Here is a 24,507-nt window from a genome sequence, read left to right on the forward strand (position 1 = left end):
CACCAGAAACAGGCTTGACTTACTGCTGGCAATGCAAACCAGGCTCCTGCTCCGGTTGAACAAGGACTGAATGGCACGTACTAGTGAGCCACTACATGTAGTCCCGTACTTCCGGAACACCCCAGTCCGGACACCGCGAGAGACACGGTCGAATGGCTTTTCCAAGGCCACAAAGCACATGTAGCTCGGTTGGGCAAACTCCTATGTACCCTTGCAAGGTTGTAGAGTTGGTCCAGTGTTCCTCTACCGGGACGAAAACCACATTGCACTTCCTGAAGCCGAGGTTTGTATCGGTCGTACCCTTCTCTTCAGGACCCTGGAACAGACTTTCCCAGGGAGGCTGAAGAGTGTGATCCCTCTATAGTTGGAACACACCTTCCGGTCACACCTTCTAGAAAAGGGAACCACCACCCCAGTCTGCCAATCCAGAGGTACTGTTCCCGACTTCCATGCAATGTTGAAGAGATGTGTCAGCCAAGACAGTCCCTCAACATCCAGAGCCTTGAGGAATTCAGGGCAAAACAAGTCCACCCCCGGAGCTTACGCAATGCACGTAGCGCAGATGTAAATGTCATAACCGGTACGTGTAACATACATAAATAAATAGATTAAACACACAAAATGCAGTCATATTTCAGTGTGAACAACCATAAGGATAGCACAATGATGGATTTTTCTTTTTTTTTTTTCTAAACGGGGAAATACCGTCCATCCAAACATATATTCCAAGCAAATGCTTTTGTGTGTACTTTTTTAGTGGTGACAAAAAAAAAGCTAAAATAATTTATGGAACAAAGAAAAGAGGGCTTATTAATTTCCCACTTGCACCATGGATATGATATAAGAAAAAAGAGATTGATTATGTTGTTATTTCTCAAATTTATATCTATCTTAATAACGTTTTTGGGAGTGTAGAAGGGATACAGATCAGTGAGAAGGGACGCTTGCTGCCGTAAAATAGATCGACGGATGGTGTAGATTACACATGCCTAACATGTGACTGCCGAAAAATAGGCCGACCGGATGTAGACGCGTTGTGCACATGCGTAGAACCCAGTTGAACCGATTGCGTTTCGGGTACGTATTGCGCAGTGACACAAACCAAGGACTGTAGAGTTCACAACAGAAGGGCCGACCGGCATCCACTTCCGTATTATACCCTGCGCGGGTTTGGCCGCCATGATGGTGTGCAGAATCCAGCAACATGGCATTGTAAACATATCCTCGGCACACTGCTCAGTCGTGAATTACTCCAATAGATGGTCCAAAAGACCAGGTTTGTCATTTTTTAAGTTATCCAAAAACATGTATGTGTGATACATTTTTTGTAGATTTATAATACTGGTTTTTGTAATTAAATAGGATATTGGACAAGACTCACAAAGTGTATATTCTATGGGGCTCCCACACAATATAGCTTTACACTAATTTGTTTCTCTGGGCGTTTAGTTGAATTAAAGACAAATCAGTGATGATGACGATTTAGATTATAGTCTATAAAATGTGTTAACAATGCAGTTACTGAAATAAATCTTGCATTGTGTAAATACTTCCAGTTAAATAGCCATACAATATAAGTACTTTTACATTAAATTTCTGTTGCCAATTATGGACATGAAAAAATAACCAGATTTTTAAAAAAAATGAATTTACTTGAATGGTAATTAATGGATTATAACAGTGGTTCCCCATGGGGTACACGTACCCCACTTTGGGAATCTAGGGATTAGTGGAATGGGAATGAATGATGCCATGTGTGGTCCCACCCACACTTGCAGGTTATTTTGTTATATTGGTATTGTTTAATTATATACATACTGAATAATATATAATAATTATAATGTTGCTTGTTAAGCCTTCGTAACACTGTAAGGAAGGGAAAACAATTATTTAATTGTTTTATTAATCACAATTATTATGATTTATTATTATTTTATATGTTGTTGTTTAAGCGGGCCGCACGGTGGCTGAGTGGCTAGCATGTTGGCCACACAGTCAGGAGATCGGGAAGACCTGGGTTCGAATCTCCACTTGGGCATCTCTGTGTGGAGTTTGCATGTTCTCCCCGTGCGCGTGTGGGTTTTCTACGGGTTTCCTCACACATTCCAAAAACATGCATGTTAGGTTAATTAACTTTAAATTGTCCATAGATATGAATGTGCGTGTGAATGGTTGTTTGTCTATATGTGCCCTGCGACCAGTCAGTCAGCCCGAAGTCAGCTGGGATAGGCTCCAGCATACCCCACGACCCTAATGAGGATAAGCGACGTAGAACATTTGATGGATGGATCGATTGTTAAGTGTTGGTAACACTGCAAGGAAGGAAAAAAGTAAATTAAAGAAGGAAAATGTTTCTTTCATACTGCTGCTCAGGTTTTTATTGGCAACTATATGTAGATCATATTTCTGCAGTATAATGGATTTTTACACATTTATACAGATAAATACATAAACAACATTCATCAATTTTAACAAATTGTACGCACAGTGTATAACTTTATTTTATACTCAGCTCAGAGCTGGTGAATACATTGTAATGTACACTGTTGTGAGCCCACCTCTGTTGCTCACTATCATGGCGGACTTTTGGCTCCATGGCACACTACACTCTGTTCCATTATTTTGCATTTATACGCTTTCTTATTATTAACGCTACAGTCCTTGGTCCAAAGTTATCACTTCCTCTAAGTCTGGGAGTTGGTACATTCCCCTTCCGGGTTTATAACTGTAATGTGTATTGCCTTTTGTTAACGCGTTTTGAACTTCTCGGCCACCGTAATAAATTGATACGTAGTGGGGTTTGCAGCGATTAGCTTTCGTCTGTGAATTTTCTATTTATTCAGTATTATCATTCATAACTCAATTGACCGTCATAATTCGTTTTAGTATGACTGTCACGTCTCATTTTTTCTGTTGTGGCTGACAGAAACCTGATGATAGCTTCTTGGTATAATAGCCAGGCCAGTTTGCGCTCAGCAAGTTTGTTAGCATTAGCTAATGCAGCGCTACCTAAACGTTACTAAACCACATAGCCAAGCTACAGGCTTCACCTCGAACGCCATTTATAGTTTATGTGTGGTAAAACAGCCAGATTAGGTGAAGATGCTTGTTTGTAATTTCTGAAGTCCCCCCCCTAGTTTGGTAACGTTAGCTAGCCGACGAAGGATTACTGGGTGAGCAAAGTGAAAGAGCTGACAGCCTCTTTCGGTTTTCGTATTTACGAATACACTACTGACGTCTTTAAATTGTTTTTTTAAAGTTATTTTCTAAATTACTGTCAAACGTATTCAAATAGCTATGATTTAATTTATAGACCGCCTTTTAAACAGTCTTTAACTCTCCTGTAACAAATAGATGTGATTTTAATTGACATTTCATCTCAAAGTAATGGCCGAATGTGTTGAAAATGATCCTCTTCGCAGGGTTCTGGACAACCATGGCAGATGAAAATACTCACTTCTGTGGCAATTGGTAAGTAGAACAAAGTTCAATCAAGTTTTCATTTTCTATGTGGTGGTGAATACTGCTTTTTTTGGCAATGCATTTTTAGCAAGCATGACATTCCAGAAGCAAATTTCACAACCCATGAGATCCACTGTCGGAGGAACATCGCACTTTGTGATGTGTGCCAGGAGCCGGTACCACGTGCCGATCTACAGGAGCACAAGCAGAAGGAGCACATCCAGGTGGGAGTTTAAACACGATTTGAATCTCTGATGCTGCTCGACCTTTAGTTTGTTTGACTGTCAAAAGAAATGTCTAATAATGCGTTAAACTTCATCCTAAAACGTTTAACAGTACAGGAAATATTTTTAAGCAACATAAATCCGTTTTTTATACCACTTAGCCTTTTTAGGGTTTTGAACCCAGTTCTCCAGACTGTGAGGCAGACTTGCTAACCACTACATTACTGTGCTACCCGTTTGATGCAACATTAAAACGTTAATTGTCATATAGTTTTAAGTAGCTGTTAATATTTGTAATATTAATTTGTTTAAAACAATCTTTAAACACCCTCTTAAGTTAATGACAAATAATTGATAAACGTTGCACCTTCCACGTCCCAGTTTTTAACATCGACTCTCACACAAGTAAATAATGAAGTGAACAACTAATGTAGTATTAAATGTTAAAACATAGCATATGCTAAGCACATCACAAGTAACCAGGTAGAAGCTAACATAGCAGTGTACGTCTTCCTGCAGTGCTCAGTCTTGTCAAACAGCAACAGATGGACTGAAATGTACAGCGGTTTATCACAGAGGATCCAGAGCAAAGTCCTATGTCCACAATAAGAAGCTCCATAACCACCTGAGAGAACTCTCAAAGAAAGTAGAAATCTACCAAAGTAAAACATTGCTCTTTAAAAACAACACTTCTAATCAGTCATCCACACATGCCTACAGGCTATCATCTCCGACTCATGGCACTGAAACACTTGGTAACATTGGGCAAAAGTACGTGGACACCATGTTTGCTTGGTAGTTCATGTTAACCTCCGGTGGATATTCTTCTTGTTCTCTAACCGCTGTCGTCCTTTTAGAAAAGTCAAACTTAGCCAAATGCAAAAGTAATGCAAGGCTGAAATAAGGTTGTGTGAGGTGTGCTGACATCCCACATGATCATGTGGCCAGCGCTTAAAATTGTTGAATTTTTGAGTCAACACACATTTTTGTCCAAGTCCAACCTGTATAACTTTTGGGGTGATCAAACTTCAGTGTATCACTGTAAAAAGGTTAATTTCAAGTCCATTTACTATTAAACGTATGTTTGGAGGAGCAGTTTTTGTCAAACCAAAACACAATACAGACTAAGACTATAAATAACTTCATCTAAATCATGTGTTGTCCCCCTTTGATTTCAGATTACTTGCAAGTGTGGACTCACTATAAACAAGAATCAAATTGAAGTTCACCAGGTATGTCTGGTAAAAATTTTTTTGTCAATTTTCAGCATTACCTATTTCATGTGGTCATGCATCTTCACATTTTTTGCCCTCTGCAGAACTCTGACTGCTCTCAGCGATTGGTCCTGTGCCAGTACTGTGAGCTGGAGACTGTTTTTAGTCAATCCAAAGAGCATGAGGATTACTGTGGAGTTCGAACCGAGCCTTGTCCACAGTGCAAGTGCAATGTCATGCTGAGGGAAAAAGCCCTGCATCCCATGTTATGTGGGAGTACCGCTCTGCTCCAAGACCGGAACAACAGCAGCTTGAGTCGCAATTCAGCAGACCTCCAGGCTCCAGGGGCCTGGTTTGATGGCCACTCCATCCGAAACCCCCTCAGAGGAGAAGAGCGAGGACCAAAGGAAAACAACCTCAGTACAGCCAAACATCAGGTCTTTCCACGTACATTTGAGTCCAGATTGTATAACACTTCAGCAGGACCACAGGGCAGCGGCGATTGGAAGAATATTACCCCGAGGAATATGACATCCAGCCAGTGTGAGTTTATTCCTCTTTTAACGGTATATTTTGCTTGCAGGTGTCCAAAATATATATGTAATTTACTCAGTTTGAACGTCACAATTATGACATAATCAAATAATCTTAAAAAAAAACATGTAATGGAACATCTTGAGTCAAGTGCCACTAAATTTGTTGTGGTAAAGCAGAAAGTGTGGCAATGGCCACAGACCCAAATTAAACTTATTGTGGTCAAGCATTAGTGTACCAACAAAACCAGACACAAGCACTTCTCTCCTCACCGGTCAGTACAAGATCCAAGAACAAAATAGACAAAGTGACAAAGGGCAGTCTTGGCGGAGGCCAACGTTCACCGGAAACAGCCTCGACTTACTGCTGGCAATGAGAACCAGGCTCCTGCTTCGGTTGTACAAGGACCAAATGGCACGTAGTTGTGCGCCACCAATCCTGTACTCCCCGAGCACCCCTCACAGGGCACCATGAGGGACACGGTTGAATGCCTTTTCCAAGTCTACAAAGCACATGTAAACTGGTTGTGCAAACCCCCATGTACCCTGACAAAAACCACATTGCACCTCCTGTAACTGAGGTTACGACTAAGGGCAGTACCCTTCTCTCCAGTACACTGGAATATACTCTTCCAGGGAGGCTGGAGAGTGTGATCCCCCTATAGTTGGAACACACCCTTAGGTCACCCTAAAAAGGGGGACCACCACTCCCAGTCTGCCAATCCAGAGGTACTGTTTCTGATTTCCATGCAATGTTGGAGGGACATGTCAACCAAGACAGTCCCTCAACCTCCAGAGCCTTGGGAAACTCGACTACCCCAGATACCTCAGCCACGGTGATGAAACTGTCTGCGTTTGTGTCCTCAGACTGTGCTTCCTCTGTGGAAGGTTTGTCAGTGGGATCGAGAAGGGCCTCAAGGTATTACTTCCACCGCCCGACTCTATCCTCAGTCGAGGTCGGCAGGCTTCCGCCTGTGCACTGGGCACTGCCTTCCCTTTCTGAGGCGCTGGACGGTTTGCCAGAACCTCTTCGAGGCCGACCAAAAGTCCTGTTCTATGGCTTCACCAAACTCCTCCCACACCTGAGTTTTTGCGTCAACCACTGGCGAAGCCGCGTGCTGCTTGGCCTGCTGGTACCCGTCAGCTGCTTCAGTAGCCCCACAAGCCATCCATGCTTGGTAGGATTCCGTTTTCAGTTTGACGGCAGCCCTGCCCTCTGGTGTCCACTATCGGGTTTGGGGCTTTCTACCATGACTGGCACCGACCACCTTGCGGCCGCAGTGGCAATCAGCTGCCTTTGCTATGCATTCACGGAATACGGCCCAGTCGGAGTCGATATCTTCGTCCTCCCCCGGGATGCTGGTGAAGCTCTGCCGGAGGTGAGAGTTGAAGACTCGACGAACGGGAGAATCTGCCAACAGTTCCCAACACACCCTCACTATACGTTTGGGTTTCCCAGGTCTGTCCAGCATCCTCCCCTGCGGTGAGGGGCCAGACAGAGTGATTCAGAAGACCTGGTGCGCCTGTTGGTCAGGCCTTCACCCGTGAAAATTACCAGTGCAAAGAAATGTTGGAATACATACATGCAATATGGATTGTTATGCAAATATTATACATATGGTATGAAGCATAAGCACAAAAAATACAAATATAGAACAAAAATATAATCAATGACCAATTGCATGTTTTTCTTTTTCAAATGACCTCACCACTCATGGGAGGGGCCAAAGGGGTTGGGTGCAGAGTGAGCAGGGTGGGAGCCAAAGGCGGGGACTTTGGCGGTCCGATCATGGGCTACAGAAGCTCGCTCTTGGGACATGGAATGTCACCTCTCTGGTAGGGAAAGAGCCTGAGCTGGTGCACGATGTTGAGAAGTTCCGGCTAGATATAGTCGGACTCCCCTCAATGCACAGCAAGGGCTCTGGAACCAGTCCTCTTGAGAGGGGATGGAATTTGTTCCACTCTGGCGTTGCCAGCAGTGAGAGCCGACGGGCAGGGGAGGAAATTCGGGTTGTGCCTCGGCTGATGGCCTGTATGTTGGAGTTTAACCTGTTGAACGAGAGGGTAGTTTCCCTCCGCCTTTGGGACGGGGGACGGGTTCTGACTGTTTGTGCTTATGCACCAAACAGCAGTTTGGAATACCCACCATATTTTTGGTGTCCCCTGTCAGAAGGAGTTTCAACTCTCACCTCCGGGAGATCTTCGACCATGTTCCGAGGGAAGTGGCAGACATTGAGGCAGCAGACATGATTGGAGCTATGGCCGTAAGGTGGTCGGTGCCTGTTGGGGCGGTAATCCCAGAACCAATTGGTGGACACCAGTGGTGAGGGATGCCGTCAAGTTGAAGGAGTACTATAGGGACTTTTTGGCTCATTGGACTCCCGAAGCAGCTGACAGGTATCGGAAGGCCAAGCGGCTTTCCCTGATTCAGGAGGAGCAGTGTGGTTATCGTCATGGTCGTGGAACTGTAGACCACCTCTACATTCTCAGCAGGGTCCTTGAGGGTGCATGGGAGTTTGCCCAACCAATCTACATTTGTTTTATGAACTTGGAGAAGACATTCAACTGTGTTCCTCGAAGAATTCTGTGGGGAGAACTCTGGGAGTATTGTGTATCGGACCAGCTTATTCGGGCTGTTTGTTCCCTGTATGACTGCCAGGGTCGCCCTTTATTACCGATTCTGTTCATTATTTTTATGGACAGAATTTTTAGGCGCAGCCAGGACGTTGAGGGGTTCCGGTGTGGCGTCTGCAGGATTGAGTCTTTGCTTTTTGCAGATGATGTGGTCCGGCTGGCTTCATCGAGCAGTGAACTTCAACTTTCACTGGATCGGTTCACAGCTGAGTGTCAAGCGGCCGGGATGAGAATCAGCACCTCCAAGTCTGAGTCCATGGTTCTTGTTCGGAAAAGGGTGGAGTGCCATCTCTGGGTCGGGGCTGAGATCCTGCCCCAAGTGGAGGAGTTTAGGTACCTCGGGGTCTTGTTCATGAGTGAGGGAAGGATGGAACGCAAGATCGACAGGCGAATCGGTGCGGTGTCTGCAGTGATGCGTACTTTACGTCGGTCCGTTGTGGTGAAGAGAGAGCTGAGCCGAAAGGCAAAGCTCTCAATTTACCGGTCGATCTACGTTCCTACCCTCACCTATGGTCATGAGCTTTGGGTAGTGACCGACAGGACAAGATTGCGGTTACAAGTGGCCGAAATGAGTTTTCTCCGTGTGGTGGCTGGGTTCTCCCTTAGAGATAAGGTCAGAAGCACTGTCACCTGGGAGAGATTCGGAGTAAAACCGCTACTCCTCCGCATTGAGAAGAGCCAAATGAGGTGGATTGGGCATCTGGTCAGGATGCCTCCCGGACGCCTCCCTGGGGAGGTGTTCAGGGAAAGTCCGACCCGTAGAAGGCCTTGGGGAAGACCCAGGACAATGTTGGAGAGACTATGTCTCCCAACTGGCCTGGAACGCCCCGGGATCTGCCGGGAGGGGCTGGACGAAGTGGCCGGGGAGAGGGAAGTCTGGTCCTCCCTGCTTAGGATGCTGCCCCCGAGACCTGATCTCTTATAAGCGGTAGAAGATGAATGGATGGATGGTTTTTATACACAGCTGATCAATGTCTTCAGACCCGTTGAAAAATTCCAAGAATTTACATTTTGCATTGTTGGATCTTAAGGAGGATCTAAGTAGAGCTTTAAAATGCAAAAAAGAAGAAATGGGAGTGACACAAAAACAAAAATTTATTGCAAACAAGCATTATATTCAATAGGCTGATCAAAAATTTAAGACCACAGTCTTTAAAAGCCAAAATCTTGGCAAAAATGTGGATTCAATGTCATTTTCTGTCAGGTATTCACACTGTCATGATCTCTTGACAAAAAAAGCTTTCTCTCTTTGTACGAGGTGGGATTGTTGAGCAGCATAAGCAAAGGCCTCTCGCGGCGTGCCATTGCTGCTGAGGTTGGACACAATAAGACAGTCATTAAACTTCATCAAAGATCCTAAGAGTTATGAAACAAGAAAGTCAAGTGTTATACCCAAAAATATCACCGGCCCTGAGCCGGAGGATCCGCTTGGCTGTCCATCAAGACATGGGACCTTTGGCCCAAATTAAGATTGTTACTGATGGTTAAAGGTTTTTTTATGCTTTATACTGTATCATTTGCATAACAATCCATATTGCATGTATGTCTTCCAACATTTCATTGCATTGGTTATTTTCATGTGAGCCAGGGAGCATTTGTAATGATTAGTGTAGCTTTTCTCTCTAGCTTGTAAACACATTCTCCATTATAATCAATACAGTCACATTTGATTTAGGTTTGACCAAGAAAAATTGCACTAGTTTCTTAAAATTAATTCTAATTAAGCTGAAACTACTAATATTGTTGTAATGTTTTTTCTTATTAAGACATTAATTTCAATGGTTTATTACATAATGCACCAAATTGTTAAATTTTCTTCCCCAAAAAAACTGCAGCATCCGCATTTAGTAATAAATGGAAGATGTACCAAGTTACTACAAAATGCGGCAAAGTTTATTACAAAATGCATTCTAGAATTTTATTACAAATGCGGTGTTATTACATAATGAGGTGAAAATGTATTACATTATTACATCAATCTGTAATCTAGAATTACAGATCGATGATCCAAACTAATCAGTCCCTCAGGACACACAGGAGCTACACATCTGTAAATGTGGATCTACACGTTTCTCCCTCGGTCATACTGAAAGTATTCCTGGTAAAATCTCACACAATGTATTGAGTTGTCAGCTGTAGTAATAAACAAAAATACAGTGATACTTTATTCTTGTCCAAAGTATTCATGGATTTCATTTACATGAACAATAACATGTTAGGCCGAACTGTTGTGTTTTCCTTGTAGTGGCAGAACAGAACGACTTCTTGAGTCACAGCAGTATGTGGCCACTTCAGGATGAGGACTCGTCAGGCTTGGACTACATGCTGGCCCTCAGCCTGCAGACAGATGGAGAGTCCATGGCTGGCGGTGGAGAGGCTAGTTTGTGGAGTGACATCTGGGACCACACGAAGACCTCCACCACCTCCGTCGGGGGTCAAGTCTCCACGACCAACAACAACTATCCAAACTTCCTCTCTCGCACAAGTGCGGTTCAGGACCGTGATCAAACAGGTAAAGTGAAAATCATTCAATTTGTTTGTTTTATAACAGTAGACCTGGCAGGTTACAATAAACCCTGAAAATCTAAATTATATCTTGCAGACATCATGCTTCCCTGTGAGTTTTGTGAAGAACTGTTTCCTGAGGAGGACCTCATTTTGCATCAGGTTTGATTTGTCACCTTAATAATCTAACATAGTTCGCTTTATTTTCTGCCGTACCGAATTTTGAGCTAAAGTGAATTTTTTTTGTATCCTCTAGCTCATAGGTTCCCAAAGTGGGGTAAACGTACTCACAGGGGTACACTAATTGGCATAGGGGGTACGTGAATCAAAATGAAAAACAGTTAGTGCCTCACACTCACGATGACGAGTGTGCCTGAGCGCCTCACGGTGCAAGTAGAACGGAGCAGAAAGGAGGCAGAGCATAAAGTTGTTCATGGCTCTGTGTGCATTGTATGAACAAATAAGTTTGATGATGATTTTGTGCATTAAGAGTGTTTAATCTCGAAGATTTCATTTTCTTGGTCATCCAATTCCCGTACGGCGCAGCGGTGAAAACATGTCACTGTGAGTGGAGATTCCCTTGAAAATGAGTCTTTGTTGCTGGTTGGTTGTATTTTTGTACTTCGGATACTGCTTTATCATGATTGCAAAACTTTCCCCTTCAATTTGGTATTAAATTAATACGCATGCTTAAACAATAGCCATCGTGAGTGGACAAAAAAAGTGAAGCTCAATTCAACCCTTTCAAACGGAAGGATGCCAACAACAAATTGGAATAAAAGATACAATATGTAGGATGATCCATCCATCCATCCATCCATCCATTTTCTATACCGCTTCATCCTCATTAGGGTTGCGGGGGCATGCTGGAGCCTATCCCAGCTGACTTCGGGGGACAGGCGGGGTACACCCTGGACTGGTTGCCAGCCAATCACAGGGCACATATAGACAAACAACCATTCACACTCACATTCATACCTATGGACAATTTAGAGTCGCCTGTAGGATGATTACTTATCTATTTATTAGTGCTCAGCCTGTGAGAATACATACACTCCTGATCAAAATCTTAAGACCAGTTGGAAAAATTGCTAGAATTTGCATTTTGCACATTTGGATCTTAATGAGGTTTTAAGTAGAGCTACAATATGAGATGGCTACAAGATGGCTTCCAACGTTACTTGCATGACAAGGAGATCCCACCTGAGATGTTTTCTACCCGTCACAGTGGAGGGGGTCCATCATGGTCTGGGGTGCTTTTTTAATTAAGTGGAACACTGGAGCTTCAGGTGGTGCAGGGTCGTTAAACTGTAGATGCTTATGTGCAGATGTTGCAGCAGGCATCCCTCATGACCGAGGGCCCTCATCTGTGTGGTAACAGCTGGGTTTTTCAACAGGACAACGTTGCAGTTCACAATGCTTGCTTGACCAAGGACTTCTTCAGGGAGAATAACATCACTCTTTTGGACCATCCTGCATGTTCCCCTCATTTAAATCCATAGAGAACATTTGGGGATGGATGGCAAGGGAAGTTTATAAAAATGTCCATCAGTTCCAGACAGTTGATGCCCTTCGTGAAGCCATCTTCACCACTTGGAGCAATGCTCCCACTAACCTCCTGGAAACACTCGCATCAAGCATGCAAACCAATTTTTGAAGTGATTAACAAGCACGGTGGAGCTACTCATTACTGAGTCCTACTGAGGACATTTTTTGTTCTGGTTTGGAGAGTTTTTTATTATTTTTTGACCGATGGTCTTAAACTTTTCATCAGCTGATAAACAGCTTATTTCAGTTTAATTGTTTTTTTCAATAGATTACTTTTTCAAAGTGCTTTTTGTCTCACTCCCCCTTCTTGCTTTTGCATATTGTAGCTCTACTTAAAACCTCATTAAGATCCAAATGTGCAAATTCTAGCATTTTTTCAACTGGTCTTAAGATTTTGATCAGGAGTGTATATAGTTAAGTTAGGTTGAGCAACAGAGTTCAAACTTCATATTACCTTGCTTGTCTTTTGTCTTTAAGACTGGCTGCAGCCCTGCGTCCGCATTTGCGTCTTACAGCAAGCAGCCGTCGTCTCCCCCTAAAGAGGACAGGAATGCTTCTGGTCTGATGCGAAGCCTCCCAAACACGTTGGCCTCTAACATCCCCACCTTCCCTCGATCCGTCTCGCCAGCCTCATACAGTCCACCAGCCAGTCCACTAGAGGGCGACGTGGTGATTCCTTGTGAATTCTGTGGCGTTGCGCTGGAAGAGGCTGTTGTCTTTCACCATCAGGTATGTTACTCTTCTAGTTCAAAAAGATCAACATGTCTAAAAATGTCGTATGACCTATTTTTTATGTCTTCTGTGAATGGGTTTTGAAGATATCTTTTAATGTGTTTATGAATGCTGAACACGACACAAATGTATAGCTTTGTTATTCTCTCATCAAAGTTCTCTTTTTCCTCCTTTTCTGTAGGATAAATGTGATATGCGCCCTCAAACCACCTTTCCACTTAACAATATAACAAAAGCATCTATAAAAAAAACTCCTGCCAAGGACGTGTTTGGACGGGTTTCTCCAGATTTTCAGAGGAGTATAAAGCCTCAAGGTAAATTTTATTCATTGCATAAAATTAGGTGAACATAATGGTTTGAAGAAATAACCCGCTAAACACCCTTCCAATTTCTGCACCATGTCTGATGATTAACAACCACGATATATTGTGAAATGAATGTGTTCGACAATGTCAACCAAAAGTGAGCATTATTATCTTTGTAAACTATACAATGTGTAGGTGTACCTAATGTTGTGGCTGCTGAGTGGACAACATTATCTGGCTTTTGCCTTCCTCTTGAGATATTTTTTTTCTCATTGTTTGTTACCCATACAGGTGACTTCTTGGACCAGGATTTGGGATTGGGCCGAGACCCCATGCCAGGACAAAGCCCAAGGGAATGGCCGAGAGGCTACATTGGACGGCCCAGTCAGCGAAAGACGTCCAACTGTGACCTTTCTGCACAAAACAAAGCTCAGCATGGCAGGGAATCCGAGGTGGCTTTGTCATCTTTTTTGGACTCTGACAAGTCAGGCTCTGACTATTTAAAGGGGTAGGTCCAGTCCAAACCTATTATAATGGTCAGAATGGTTTGCAGTGGAACAAAATATGTGAGAATTCTGTATTTGTTTTTTTTTTTTGTGTGTCCACCAGACTACATTTAACAGAGAACAAAGACGGGAGAGGAAACAGAAGGAATGTGTTAACAAAGGTAAGCTTACAATTTAAACTATATCATATTCTATTGTTTAGTATTACGTCATTGACATAGCCCTGAATAAGTATTAATGCCACTTTTTTTTCTGAGAATATGTTTTTTTGGCACTTAACATTGCTTTTTATTGACCTTTTCTCCCTTTCACAGCTCCCGAAGAAGCAGAATGAAGACCAACAGGAGGAATGAGCTCCTCTCCTATCTCTGCTTTTCCTTTCTGTCCATGTGTGAAATCATAAATTCATATAAGTGCCTGTGTCAGCAGCAACACCACGTTACAGTTAACATTTAAAATGGTGATTTGGTTTTGCTATGAAAATTATACTTTACATTTTTGGTCTCCGTTGATATTGGTTTTTTTTGTGTCAATTGTTGTTACTAAAACATTTGTATTCACCATCCTTAATTTGAATGTTTCTTTGTATAACCTTAATAGCACTTGAATTATGCATCTTTGAACTACAGAACATTTTTATACTGTTGAATATTCATATTTAGCAATTTAGGTAATATTTGATAGTTTTCAGTATGTCCTGTTCAGTCTTCATTTACGTAATATGGAGTTTTCTGTTGTCATATTTTGCAAAACAAAATTAACAAAGTTTTGTATCAAAGAAATGTATCTATGTGCCACAAGTGTATGAGATCTACAGCAAAACATTTGTTAATGAATATTCTTTTCTAAATAAAATTTGTTGCTGGTTAAATATCAGAACAACAATCCCCACCAGAGATGCGCAAGCAAACGGTGAAACCTCCCGGTGTGGTGTTTGTTCATGCACGTTGATCGTTGTTCTCTTTGTTCACAGCAACTGTCTCTATACTCAGCTTTGTAACTGGATGTTTAATTAATGTCAATAAATGTTCATCAACATGTGTGTCATAACTCTGTACTGTCACACTTGACTACAGTACATCCAGTAGTTTACCATGATTTTGTCACCCTAAACACCAACTCATAATGGAATTTTTTCTTCAAACAAAGGGTGGAGGACCTCAGTCCTTTTTATATCTGAGAAACCCAATTAATTGGTGCACAAAAGTGAGAAAATGCCTAAGAAGAAACCATGTTTAGAGATGTACAATTCTGTCACAGTGAGAAATGTAACTAAGCAATTATGCATATTTGTTACTACAAATTCATTTAAAATTAAAATTCATTTTTCTTTCAGATTCTGTATCAAAACCAACAACATATGCTTACAAGCATTAAAATAAAGTATATATATTTCTATACAAATAATAATGAATTTCTCTTCACTGAAGATAATACAATTAAAAATATATTGCTCAGTCTCAAGAAAATATTTTATGACAAAGATATAAAAGAAATACAGCACTGAAAATACTGTAAATAATAAAATAAATCAAGTAAAATGACAGTATTAAAGTAGTAAAGTATTAAAAATACAATTTATTCTGTTGCCGCAGTGGGGGTGCAGTTTTTAGGGCATATTAACTTACACAATCCTGCCTCACCCTTGAAATGTTTATCTTGTATGTATTTTACTAAAACTAAACGAGCACGTTCCCCTCTAATAGCAGTATTAAAGGCTATACAGGATTAAGGACACTAATCACCTCCCATACCCATCTCTTCTTTTTGGAGCTTCCACAGAGTGGCGTATGGCGCGCTTTAAATGTGAGCAGGGAAAGGCCGCCGGGCCCAGTGGGGGGCGGGGCTTGCACCTTCCACTCTGATTGTGCAGTTCAAAAAGTGGCCAACGTCTCCCGGTGAGTTTGTGGCTTCTTACATTCTCTCACAGCTCTGGACGCGACTAGCAACATGTTATGCCCGTGAATAGCTCCACGTTTTGATTTGGTCAACTTTTAAAACGTACCTCGAGAAATAAAAGAGAAATCCTCAAGGAGTCGAGCAGGTGGTGCGGCGTCGTCGCAGTCAAGAAGACTGAGAGTGTGTCCTCACCTGAGTCTGATAACCACACAACATGTCCAAAATGTCCACGGAGGCTTATGCTGCACTGGATGAGTCCTCTCTCCGAGCCTTGGTGAGTACACAGAGGGACATTATCTCAAGTTAAATACTGATAATAAACGTAGTGGTAACATTGTTTATCATAGCATCATATAGCCACCTCACTTTGCATTGATTATGCATACAGTAGTTTCTCCCAGTACATGATGGCATTGTTAAATTGATTTTTAGACGTTTCAAATTCCGCTTCCATTTGTTAAAATACAGTTCTAAACGTCATAATTGTTGAGTTTATACAGTGATCCACAGGAGCAAAGTATTTAATCGAAATCATTGCTGAAGTGTGTTACTTATTTGTGCATTTAAATGTTCCATTATAATAATCATTTAATTTCTAAGGTTAACTAACAAAGGAAGTGGAAAATACTATTTCACTAATCCTTATGTTATTATTCCAGTAATATACCTTGTTTTACGATGGCCCAAAAACAAAGAAACACCATAAAATAAATACAATGGGGAAATGCTGCAACTTAAAAATACTGCAATCACATAAACACTGCAGGATCAACAGCAAATTTCAAAAGAGAAATGCTACAAATGCCAAGAAGAACTGCATGAGAGAAATGTTGCAAATTGGAAAGTTGGCTGACTGGTGAAGAGGTGTAATGAAAAAACGCACACGTGTTTTCATATCTTTGTTAAACACTTAGGTACCCGTAATATTTTACATTATTAGCAAGTGTTGGAATGAGACCGAGGGGGCAGTAAAGGCAGCTTTTGTGATGAAACTCAAATATTCAAAAACAAACTGGTGGCATGTTGGTTTGCATGTACCATATAGAACCCCATTATAAGACCATCCATCTTTTACTTTTTGTTTTTTTTTAACAGAAAACATAAAGTCTTATGTTTGGATCAATACTATAATAGGTATCGTACTCCAGTTTAACAGTGATGCCATAATAAGAAATAAGGGCAATTTAAGGGTGCATCTCAAACAAGCGGTTAAAGTTTTTTGACAGTGATTCATTTATTTAATTGGGACAGTCAGGACCGTAGTTGTTCTGTATTGTACTAGATGAATTGGTTGAGTAATCAAATGCTGATTTAATCAGTACAAGTATGTGTCATGTTCTTTGCAGCCACTTCACAGTTTCTGACCAGACATGATGCCACTGATCACTCTTGATGAAGTGTCTTTCCTTGTAAAATCGTCTTACTTCATTCACATTAGTCATGTCTAGAACATGTCCTGACGCAGAGTAGAGTGCAACATTAGTTTTTTTTGTTTTTTTTAACATGACACCTGCAACACATGGACAATATTTATGAGGCTGTCTGACTCATTTGATTCCAACGCACCTCACATGGTTGTGCAAAAGATGCACATGATACATCTGGGAACACATGAGCTTCCTGTAATTGTTTCATTTTCTAATATACACTCACCGGCCACAACAATGCGACACACCTATACAATGTAATGCCGTCACATATACTGTACAAGCTTTATCAGAACATCTGCCTTTATAAAGAGAATCTGCTTACTTTGGATTGATACTGTCAGAAATCTATTCATTTAAAAGCCAGCAAGTTAAACACACACAGCTGTTCCATGATGAAAAATACATTTGAACATTAATAACTGTCATAAAATGTAAAAATAAGTTAAGCTGTGCAATGTACGGAACTAACCTTTATGATGGATGCATAGACTAGTTGTTGCATTGCGCACTGCATTTTATTACTGATTTACACTTATTGTTCCATTTAGCCACATTGTATGGAGCAGCCTGGACAGAGATGCATGCACCACGTCACAATAACGTCAATTTCCAGTTCTAAAACGATAAAGTTGTGATAATGACTTCTTGACTTTTTAAATTATTGTGCACCTTTAGAGATATATTTTTCCTGTAAATGTTGATCAGCTTCCAAATTGTACTGGCTTTTTAGGGCTTTCAAATTTGATATCTCCACTGTATTTATTTCTGTGGTTGTACTGTAGTGCGTCCTACATGCCACTATAATGGAGCTACATCAAGTGAAATACTACAGAAAAAAACAATTGTGTCTAACCCTAACAATAAAAATACCTCTCTGTCAATATCAATCAAAGCTGAGCATTATTACCTTTTGTAAAGGCACAATATTTATACAATGCTTGTCATAGATTGATGGATATATACTTTATTAATCCCGTGAGGGAAATTCAGATCTCATTTCAAAGTGCAGGTGCGTCAGTGCGACTTAATAATTACATTCCTGATTACCTATGGAGCCTCTTTTGACAGACCGACACATCTTGTCACTTACTGTACAGTGTATTCTAAGTGTCAGTTTGCGACTTTGTACTGTCAAGAGACCCCTCGTGTGTGTGCTTGCTTGCGTGCGTGCGTAAGTTATTAGTCTCACTAGGCTGCTTTCCCAAGAACGTGCTTTAAAAAGCGCATTTTGATTTCTCCATTTAGGACTCTCATGACAGCTTAAGAAGATACTGTTTATTCTGGAACAAAGAAAGAAAGTCATGTTCTGTTGACCTTTCTGACGATCTGTTATTTCTCCAAACTGCATCATCTTGCCAAGTCACTCTTAAATCACTGTAGCATATTTCTTCCCCTTCATGTGTAATGGCTATAATTAAAGTCCTTGGTGCTTTGATGAGTCAATTTACGAGTTTCTTTAAAAAGGACACGGGCAGAGATGTGGGAGTAACGAGGATGAACTTGGATTTTCACCCTAGAAGTTTTAGCTGGGAGGATTTTCTTCATGTTTACAGTATTTCTAAAGAGAGCTTTAATCAAGTATTGTCTGAATCTTTCCAAAGCAGTTTTGGCCAGAGAGCTACAGTAAACCAATAAAATTATGCCGACTAGAATCCAGGACATTTATTATCAAGTGATGCTGAGCTCATCACAGATGCATACTTTCTGTGAACTTGGTCCCTCCTGTCCTCAAATATGACTTGGGTCAGCAAGATCCCATATTATCACTGAAATACTTGTGGTGACAGAAGAGTCCCCCTCTACCTCTGTGGACAGATTCTCACAGGGCTGGGAGGATGCGGTAGGATGCGGTAGGAGGATGGCTCCATGCAGGCAGGACAGTTGAGTTTGCTGATGTTGTTTTGGCATTGTTTGGCCAACAGTAGGGGGATTGTTACGAGATTGAGATTGTTGATTGACCACCTCCTCGTCATCCTTACATCGTCCGGGTAGATGTTACAATATGATTTTATCCTTAATGATGGTTGCCTCACATGAGCCCCACATAGTGTATCCTTCCGCTGTAACTAGTTCTTGAGTGAGTCTAGTGTTTACGGACCAAAGTTATGTTTTGAATTAAATTATTGGAGTGTGTATGTCACCACGAAATGCTGAAACTCCATAAGAATGCCATAAGCGTTTTTTTTTTTTTAACACATAATGTCTTAACATATTGGATTTTTCTACAAAATGAAACAAATTTTAAAAGGTCACGCACGTCCATTGGTTTTTCAGTATGTGGCCCTCAATGGAAAAAAGTTTGGACACCTCTGTTCTAAGTAAAGAGAACTGTTTCAAACACAAACACACTAGTGTTGTGTTCCACCTTCATTGTTATGACTGTGACATTACACACATGTCCAACCTGAATTCTTAACATGCATACGTACTGTATGTCCTACAATTTTCAGATGACCACTTTCACTGTTTACATGGAAATAGTAACATAGCCCTTTTTCCCCCCAAATGTTTGCATTTTTGTCCGGAGTGTCATGCAAAAGATCCCTCAGACAACAATATACTTTTAAAAAAAATATTTAAAACAAAAATACACCTTTTTTAGATTTACATCTCAATCTAGTTTGAGTTTCTTGTTGGAGCTGCTGTTAATGAGCACATACTCCTGTCCCGCGTACTTGATGAACTAAACGGTCAGCGGGTCATATGGCGGCCTCTCTAACGCCGCTAATCCCATCTTCACTCTTCTATTCAGAGCTCTAGTTGCCTTTTATGTTGCACATCTAATCCCCTCCATGGCAACTGGACGAAACATTTTTCTTTAAGCTGAACAGCCACAATTATTTGAATGCCCACAAAAAATAACCAGTTGGTGTCCCACTTTGTGCATCAGTTGCACAGCATGTGTGTGGTCATCTGTCTTGATGGCAGCATTAGAGCTGCAGCCCCCTACTAAATCACCTGCTTAAACTACGGTAAGTCCTCCCCTACTTGTGTACTTTTAAATGTTTTTTTCACCAAATAAAATCTGTCCACACCAATAGCTTTTTTGTCCACATGGAATGCATCAATGGGCTATCAAGCAACACGGTGACGTGGCTTGCAATGTTGGAGTAGATAGTGGACGGAATATGCAGTTTTCGAGGGTTAGTGCCCCCATGCAGTACCTAACCAAGGCAGACGGCACCTTTTAACTTGTGTTCACCTTGCTGCAAGTTTTGAGAGCAAATTATGTTTCACCTTTGCTTCTCACAGCAACTGTGGTACATCCGAGGACCACCGAACAAAGTACGAAATCTTGAGGAGGAAAACGTGTGACAGTGAAGCATAAAGACATAAACATGTACGACATGTGGGGATCCATGTGTATGGAATAGGCCAAAATTTTTATTTATTTCATGAAAATGAATTCAAATAATTGTTCCTGACCTGACTATTACTATAAATGGTACCCAGTGATTTTGGCTCCTGGAGAATGCAGACAATCAATAGTGAGTTTTTTTTGGTCATCTCCAGGAAGTCAAACCTGTAGGACGAGCATGTGCTCTCTTGGTTTACTATGCAGCATCTGGCAGCTACACCTCACTCTTTCATTATCTCTCTAAACCTGTGTTACAACACAAAAGGAATGAAGCTTGAATTGACTCTTCCTGCTTGTCTTTTTATGCAGTCATATTAGAATAAAGCGGCCGCCATTGGGGACTTTTTGGTGCATGGCGCCTGGTTGGCTAATCTCTCACTCTGGATGTCTCACACGATGATTTGTAATGATTCCCACCCTGTGAGTGTCCCCTCTCCCTGGTGATCAGGAAGCATTTGTATGTTTAACATGTAGCAGCTACTCTCCGTGATTAGGCCCCCGTGATATACAGGACCCCTCGGGTCTTGGTTTTGTGACCCTGTGGACTCTTTGTGCTTTTAGTGGTCACAGTAAGAGTGGAAGAATGAGTTTGTTTCTCAGGTCAGTTCCCCCCAAGAGACGTGTTGAAATATGTCAGTCTTACAGCAGGGAGCAATAAATCAGCAAAATTATGCTGTGTTATGTAACATTTCAGCAACATGGGAAAAAGCAATAATGAACTTTATTGTTGTGTCAATAAATGTCTAATATTTGTATTATTTCTGTATAATAAACTGCTGTGTCTTCATTTACATGCATATTTGTGAAAGATATGTTGCCACTATCAGTCACAAATATTGTCCAAAACATCCATCCAACCATTTTGTATGCCGCTTATCCTAATTAGGGTCACGGGGGTATTCTGGAGTCTATCCCAGCTCACTTTGGGCGAGAGGCGGGTACACCCTGGACTGGTCGCCAGCCAATCGCATGGCACATACAATCATTCACGCTCACATTCATACCTATGGACAAATTAGAGTCGGCAATTAACCTAACATGCATGTTTTTTGGAACCACAGTACCCGGAGAAAACCCACGCACGCACGTCTTCCCGATCTCCTGACTGTGTGGCCAACATGCTAATCACTCAGCCACCGTGCGGTGTCCAACACAATGTTGTCAAAAATAATATACTTGCATGATGTCAGGCGCATGCAAGAAGAAGATGGTGTTTTTTTATAATTGTTAGACTGTTTTAGAAGAAAGTCAATTCCAGAAAAGGTACAATAACTACAATGACCAGTGAAGGTGAATGGAAATCTACCAGTCTGGTAGTGAAGTGCAGTTACTCCTGAATATCACATTTCAGTATAATATTAATAACACACAAAAAACAACACTTGAGGGGAATAAGGCAGCTCTTTTACATCTTAAAATGAGGCAATAGAGAACACAAAAGCTCTACTTTTACCTTCATTCAAACACTGACAACAGTCTCAGAAAATCTTCACCCTGACCGTTCAGTGTCCTTAAATGCAGTTTGCATGTCGCTTAAAAGCCACCAAGTGAAGAAAACCATATCTGTATAAAATATTCTTGTGGACATGGAAGCAGAAATGTCCTTTTGTGAGTGTCAACTACAAGCAAAGTGCATAGCCGAGTTCACTCGCCCAAGCCCACCATCATTCTCTATTTTCATGTCAACAGAATATTTTCCCTGCACATTCAAATGTATATAAAGAGTTTTAAAAGTGAGTGCAGCTTCTCTTCTGGAACGAAATGAGTTAGCATCACAGCAGTGACAGTGGAGAACAAGGTTTGACGTCTTCTATCCAAATATGCAGCACAGAGATAAGAAGTCACTAGAGTTTGTTGGATTAAACAGGAAACCTCTCTGACTGGGTATAGCTATAGATGACTATATTTAGTTATGTTTCTATAAGCCTCTTGGTTTATATTTAGTTGTGGGGCTTTGTGTCTATTACACTGAAACAATACATTTGGATGACTGCACCATTTTTGCCCTTTCTATTTAAGCAAATGTTTTCTGTCAGCCTGAGGTTGAATGAAAGTTCAGCTCAACTGCTTTTGAATCAGGAGTGTTTGCATTATAACAGTAACATCGTTTCATAATGGAAAAATGTGACTGTTTAACACGTAGCTTAGCAAACAAACGTCCTAGAGATTGACATTGGTTGTGGTGGTGTAGTAATGTGATTACATTCTTACAGTAAGTGAATTACAGGTTTGATGGACCGCACACGTCACTGTTTTTTGTCTGCAGGGTGTTGAAAGTATATACTGTCCTACAATCATTCTTTATACAATACGTGGTGATGCACACAGCCGAAAAGCCAACATAATATCCGAATATTTAGACTGGCTTGACTCCCTGTCGTCATTCTCCTGATATTTTTTGACTCTCAGAATGATTTCGACTTTGTCATCAGTGTATAAAAAGCCAGACAAGCGGAAGACTACAAACGTTATGTGCATGCGGCACCTGTATGTATTACATTGTTCTTACCCAGTGATCCTTTCACATGTGGACTATCGGTGTTATAAATCTACAGCGTTTTTATGACACATACCTGTCTTTGTCTTTGGGAAACCTGAAGAATGACAAATCTGGTCTTTTGGACCGTTTGTTATCGCATTCAATGGCTGAACAGTGTGCCGAGGAAATCTTCCCAATGCAATGTTTCTGGATTCTGGTTCCCATGATGGTGCCCAAACCTGCCAAGGGCGTACTACGGAAGTAACCAAGTAACCAGTCTTGTCTATCTAGCGTCTTCGTTCTGCAGTGCACTGTCAAAATTGTAAACAAATTCTGTCCTTCAAGGTGCACTCTACACAAAAAAGCTACTGGCTACTGTAATAATTGGACATATTTTTCCCACCAACTGTGGTGGGAAACCAACTTAGGTCCGTTGGTTAAGTTTAGGTTAATATGCGAGTGTGTATGATTTTTTTTTTTTTTTTTGTCTAAATGCCATGTGATTGAATGGTGACTAGTCCAGACTGTGCCCCCCCCTCACCCAAAGTCGGCTGGGATAGGCTCCAGCTCACTCATGACCCTGAACAGGATAAGAATTAGAAGGTAAATTAATGAATATTTCAAATGAGACGAATGTGGAGAAGCAGGTGGCATACCTGGAAAGCTTTCGCCCATTTTTGCATTTGCACGTGAACAACAATCATTTAAACTGCTTTAGCAGTTGAAATGCAAAGAAAAAAATATCAGTTTTTTTTTTCTTAGGTGTCGTATAATTATACCCTAATGACAAACCATTGTATCCCTAAATGCCGCTACCCATTTGAGTTTGTGTGTTGTACTGTACACATAACAATGACACAGATTGGAGAGGATTCTATAATAAAATGAGGATGAAAGCGAGAGAACATGTGGTCCAGGCAGAGATAAATGTGGGTTTTTATACCGAATCCCTGAGGAAAGAGTCATTTCCTCAGATCTACCAGAAATCATCCAGCGGATGTTGATGTTTGACTTTCCAGCTCACTGATGTTAATGCTGCAAGCTTCTGAAGACATACGTAGCTCTTCTGTTCAGTGGCGCAAGTCTAACTGCTTTTATTAATTAAAGTTAATGTGGATTTAATGAGGGCCGCACGGTGGTCTAGTGGTCAGCATGTTGGAGATCGGGAAGACCTGGGTTCGATTCTCCCCTGGGCATTTCGGTGCAGAGTTTTCATGTTCTCCCCGTGCGTGTGTGGGTTTTCTCCAGGTACTCCGGTTTCCTCCCACATTCCAAAACCATGCATGTTAATTGGAGACTCTAAATTGTCCATAGGTATGAATGTGAGTGTGTCTATATGTGCCCTGCGATTGGCTGGCAACCAGTCTTGGGTGTACCCCGCCTGTTGCCCGAAGTCAGCTGGGATAGGCTACAGCATGTTCGCACACAAACCCGATGCTGCTTCCTGCCGAGTCTTGTCCACACGCACAGCTTCAAGTCGACTAGCAGTGACTTTTGTATGAGAAGCATCACAATCCCCTTCTGGTGACCGCACAGGACAATGATATCTTATCAGGAAAAAGTGTGTATGCTCCCTCCTGATCATGCAATATTATGTCATCGGAGGATTACAAATGTGTTTATCTAAAGCCTTGTTTACACTTGCATGCATTTTGCCCCCGCGGGGGTATGAATATTG

At 41.4% G+C, this 24,507-nt stretch overlaps 2 protein-coding genes across 7 annotated transcripts in view; both read left to right on the top strand.

Moving 5' to 3' along the window:
* Nucleotides 1-2,618: 2,618 nt before the first annotated feature.
* On the top strand, nucleotides 2,619-14,614 carry trafd1 (TRAF-type zinc finger domain containing 1). Its single transcript, XM_054774568.1, has 12 exons — nucleotides 2,619-3,173; nucleotides 3,423-3,471; nucleotides 3,551-3,686; nucleotides 4,865-4,918; nucleotides 5,005-5,443; nucleotides 10,313-10,579; nucleotides 10,670-10,734; nucleotides 12,598-12,849; nucleotides 13,034-13,166; nucleotides 13,449-13,665; nucleotides 13,767-13,824; nucleotides 13,978-14,614. The coding sequence occupies exons 2-12, from the start codon at nucleotides 3,437-3,439 to the stop codon at nucleotides 14,014-14,016; spliced, it is 1,695 nt and encodes a 564-aa protein (XP_054630543.1). The 5' UTR covers nucleotides 2,619-3,173; nucleotides 3,423-3,436; the 3' UTR covers nucleotides 14,017-14,614.
* An 899-nt stretch (nucleotides 14,615-15,513) lies between these two features.
* Nucleotides 15,514-24,507, top strand: part of smtnb (smoothelin b) — a 53,183-nt gene continuing 44,189 nt past the window's right edge. For 4 of the 6 annotated variants that reach the window (XM_054773948.1, XM_054773949.1, XM_054773947.1 and 1 more), the window contains exon 1: nucleotides 15,515-15,836. In XM_054773948.1, coding sequence (XP_054629923.1) covers nucleotides 15,777-15,836 — 60 coding nt within the window. In that variant the 5' untranslated portion in view covers nucleotides 15,515-15,776. Of the gene's footprint in view, nucleotides 15,837-24,507 lie in introns of all 6 variants that reach the window. The other 2 variants (XM_054773946.1, XM_054773950.1) reach the window with 1 other exon arrangement.

Source organism: Dunckerocampus dactyliophorus, chromosome 4 (assembly GCF_027744805.1).
Source record: "Dunckerocampus dactyliophorus isolate RoL2022-P2 chromosome 4, RoL_Ddac_1.1, whole genome shotgun sequence".
Classification (NCBI taxonomy): domain Eukaryota; kingdom Metazoa; phylum Chordata; class Actinopteri; order Syngnathiformes; family Syngnathidae; genus Dunckerocampus; species Dunckerocampus dactyliophorus.

Excerpts from the sequence above, each read along its gene's own strand:
- trafd1 (XM_054774568.1), top strand. The coding sequence starts at position 3,437 with ATGGCAGATGAAAATACTCACTTCTGTGGCAATTG. Across the intron at positions 3,687-4,864 it reads AGCAGAAGGAGCACATCCAG|ATTACTTGCAAGTGTGGACT; the intron begins GTGGGAGTTTAA and ends CTTTGATTTCAG. Across the intron at positions 13,167-13,448 it reads GAGGAGTATAAAGCCTCAAG|GTGACTTCTTGGACCAGGAT; the intron begins GTAAATTTTATT and ends TTACCCATACAG.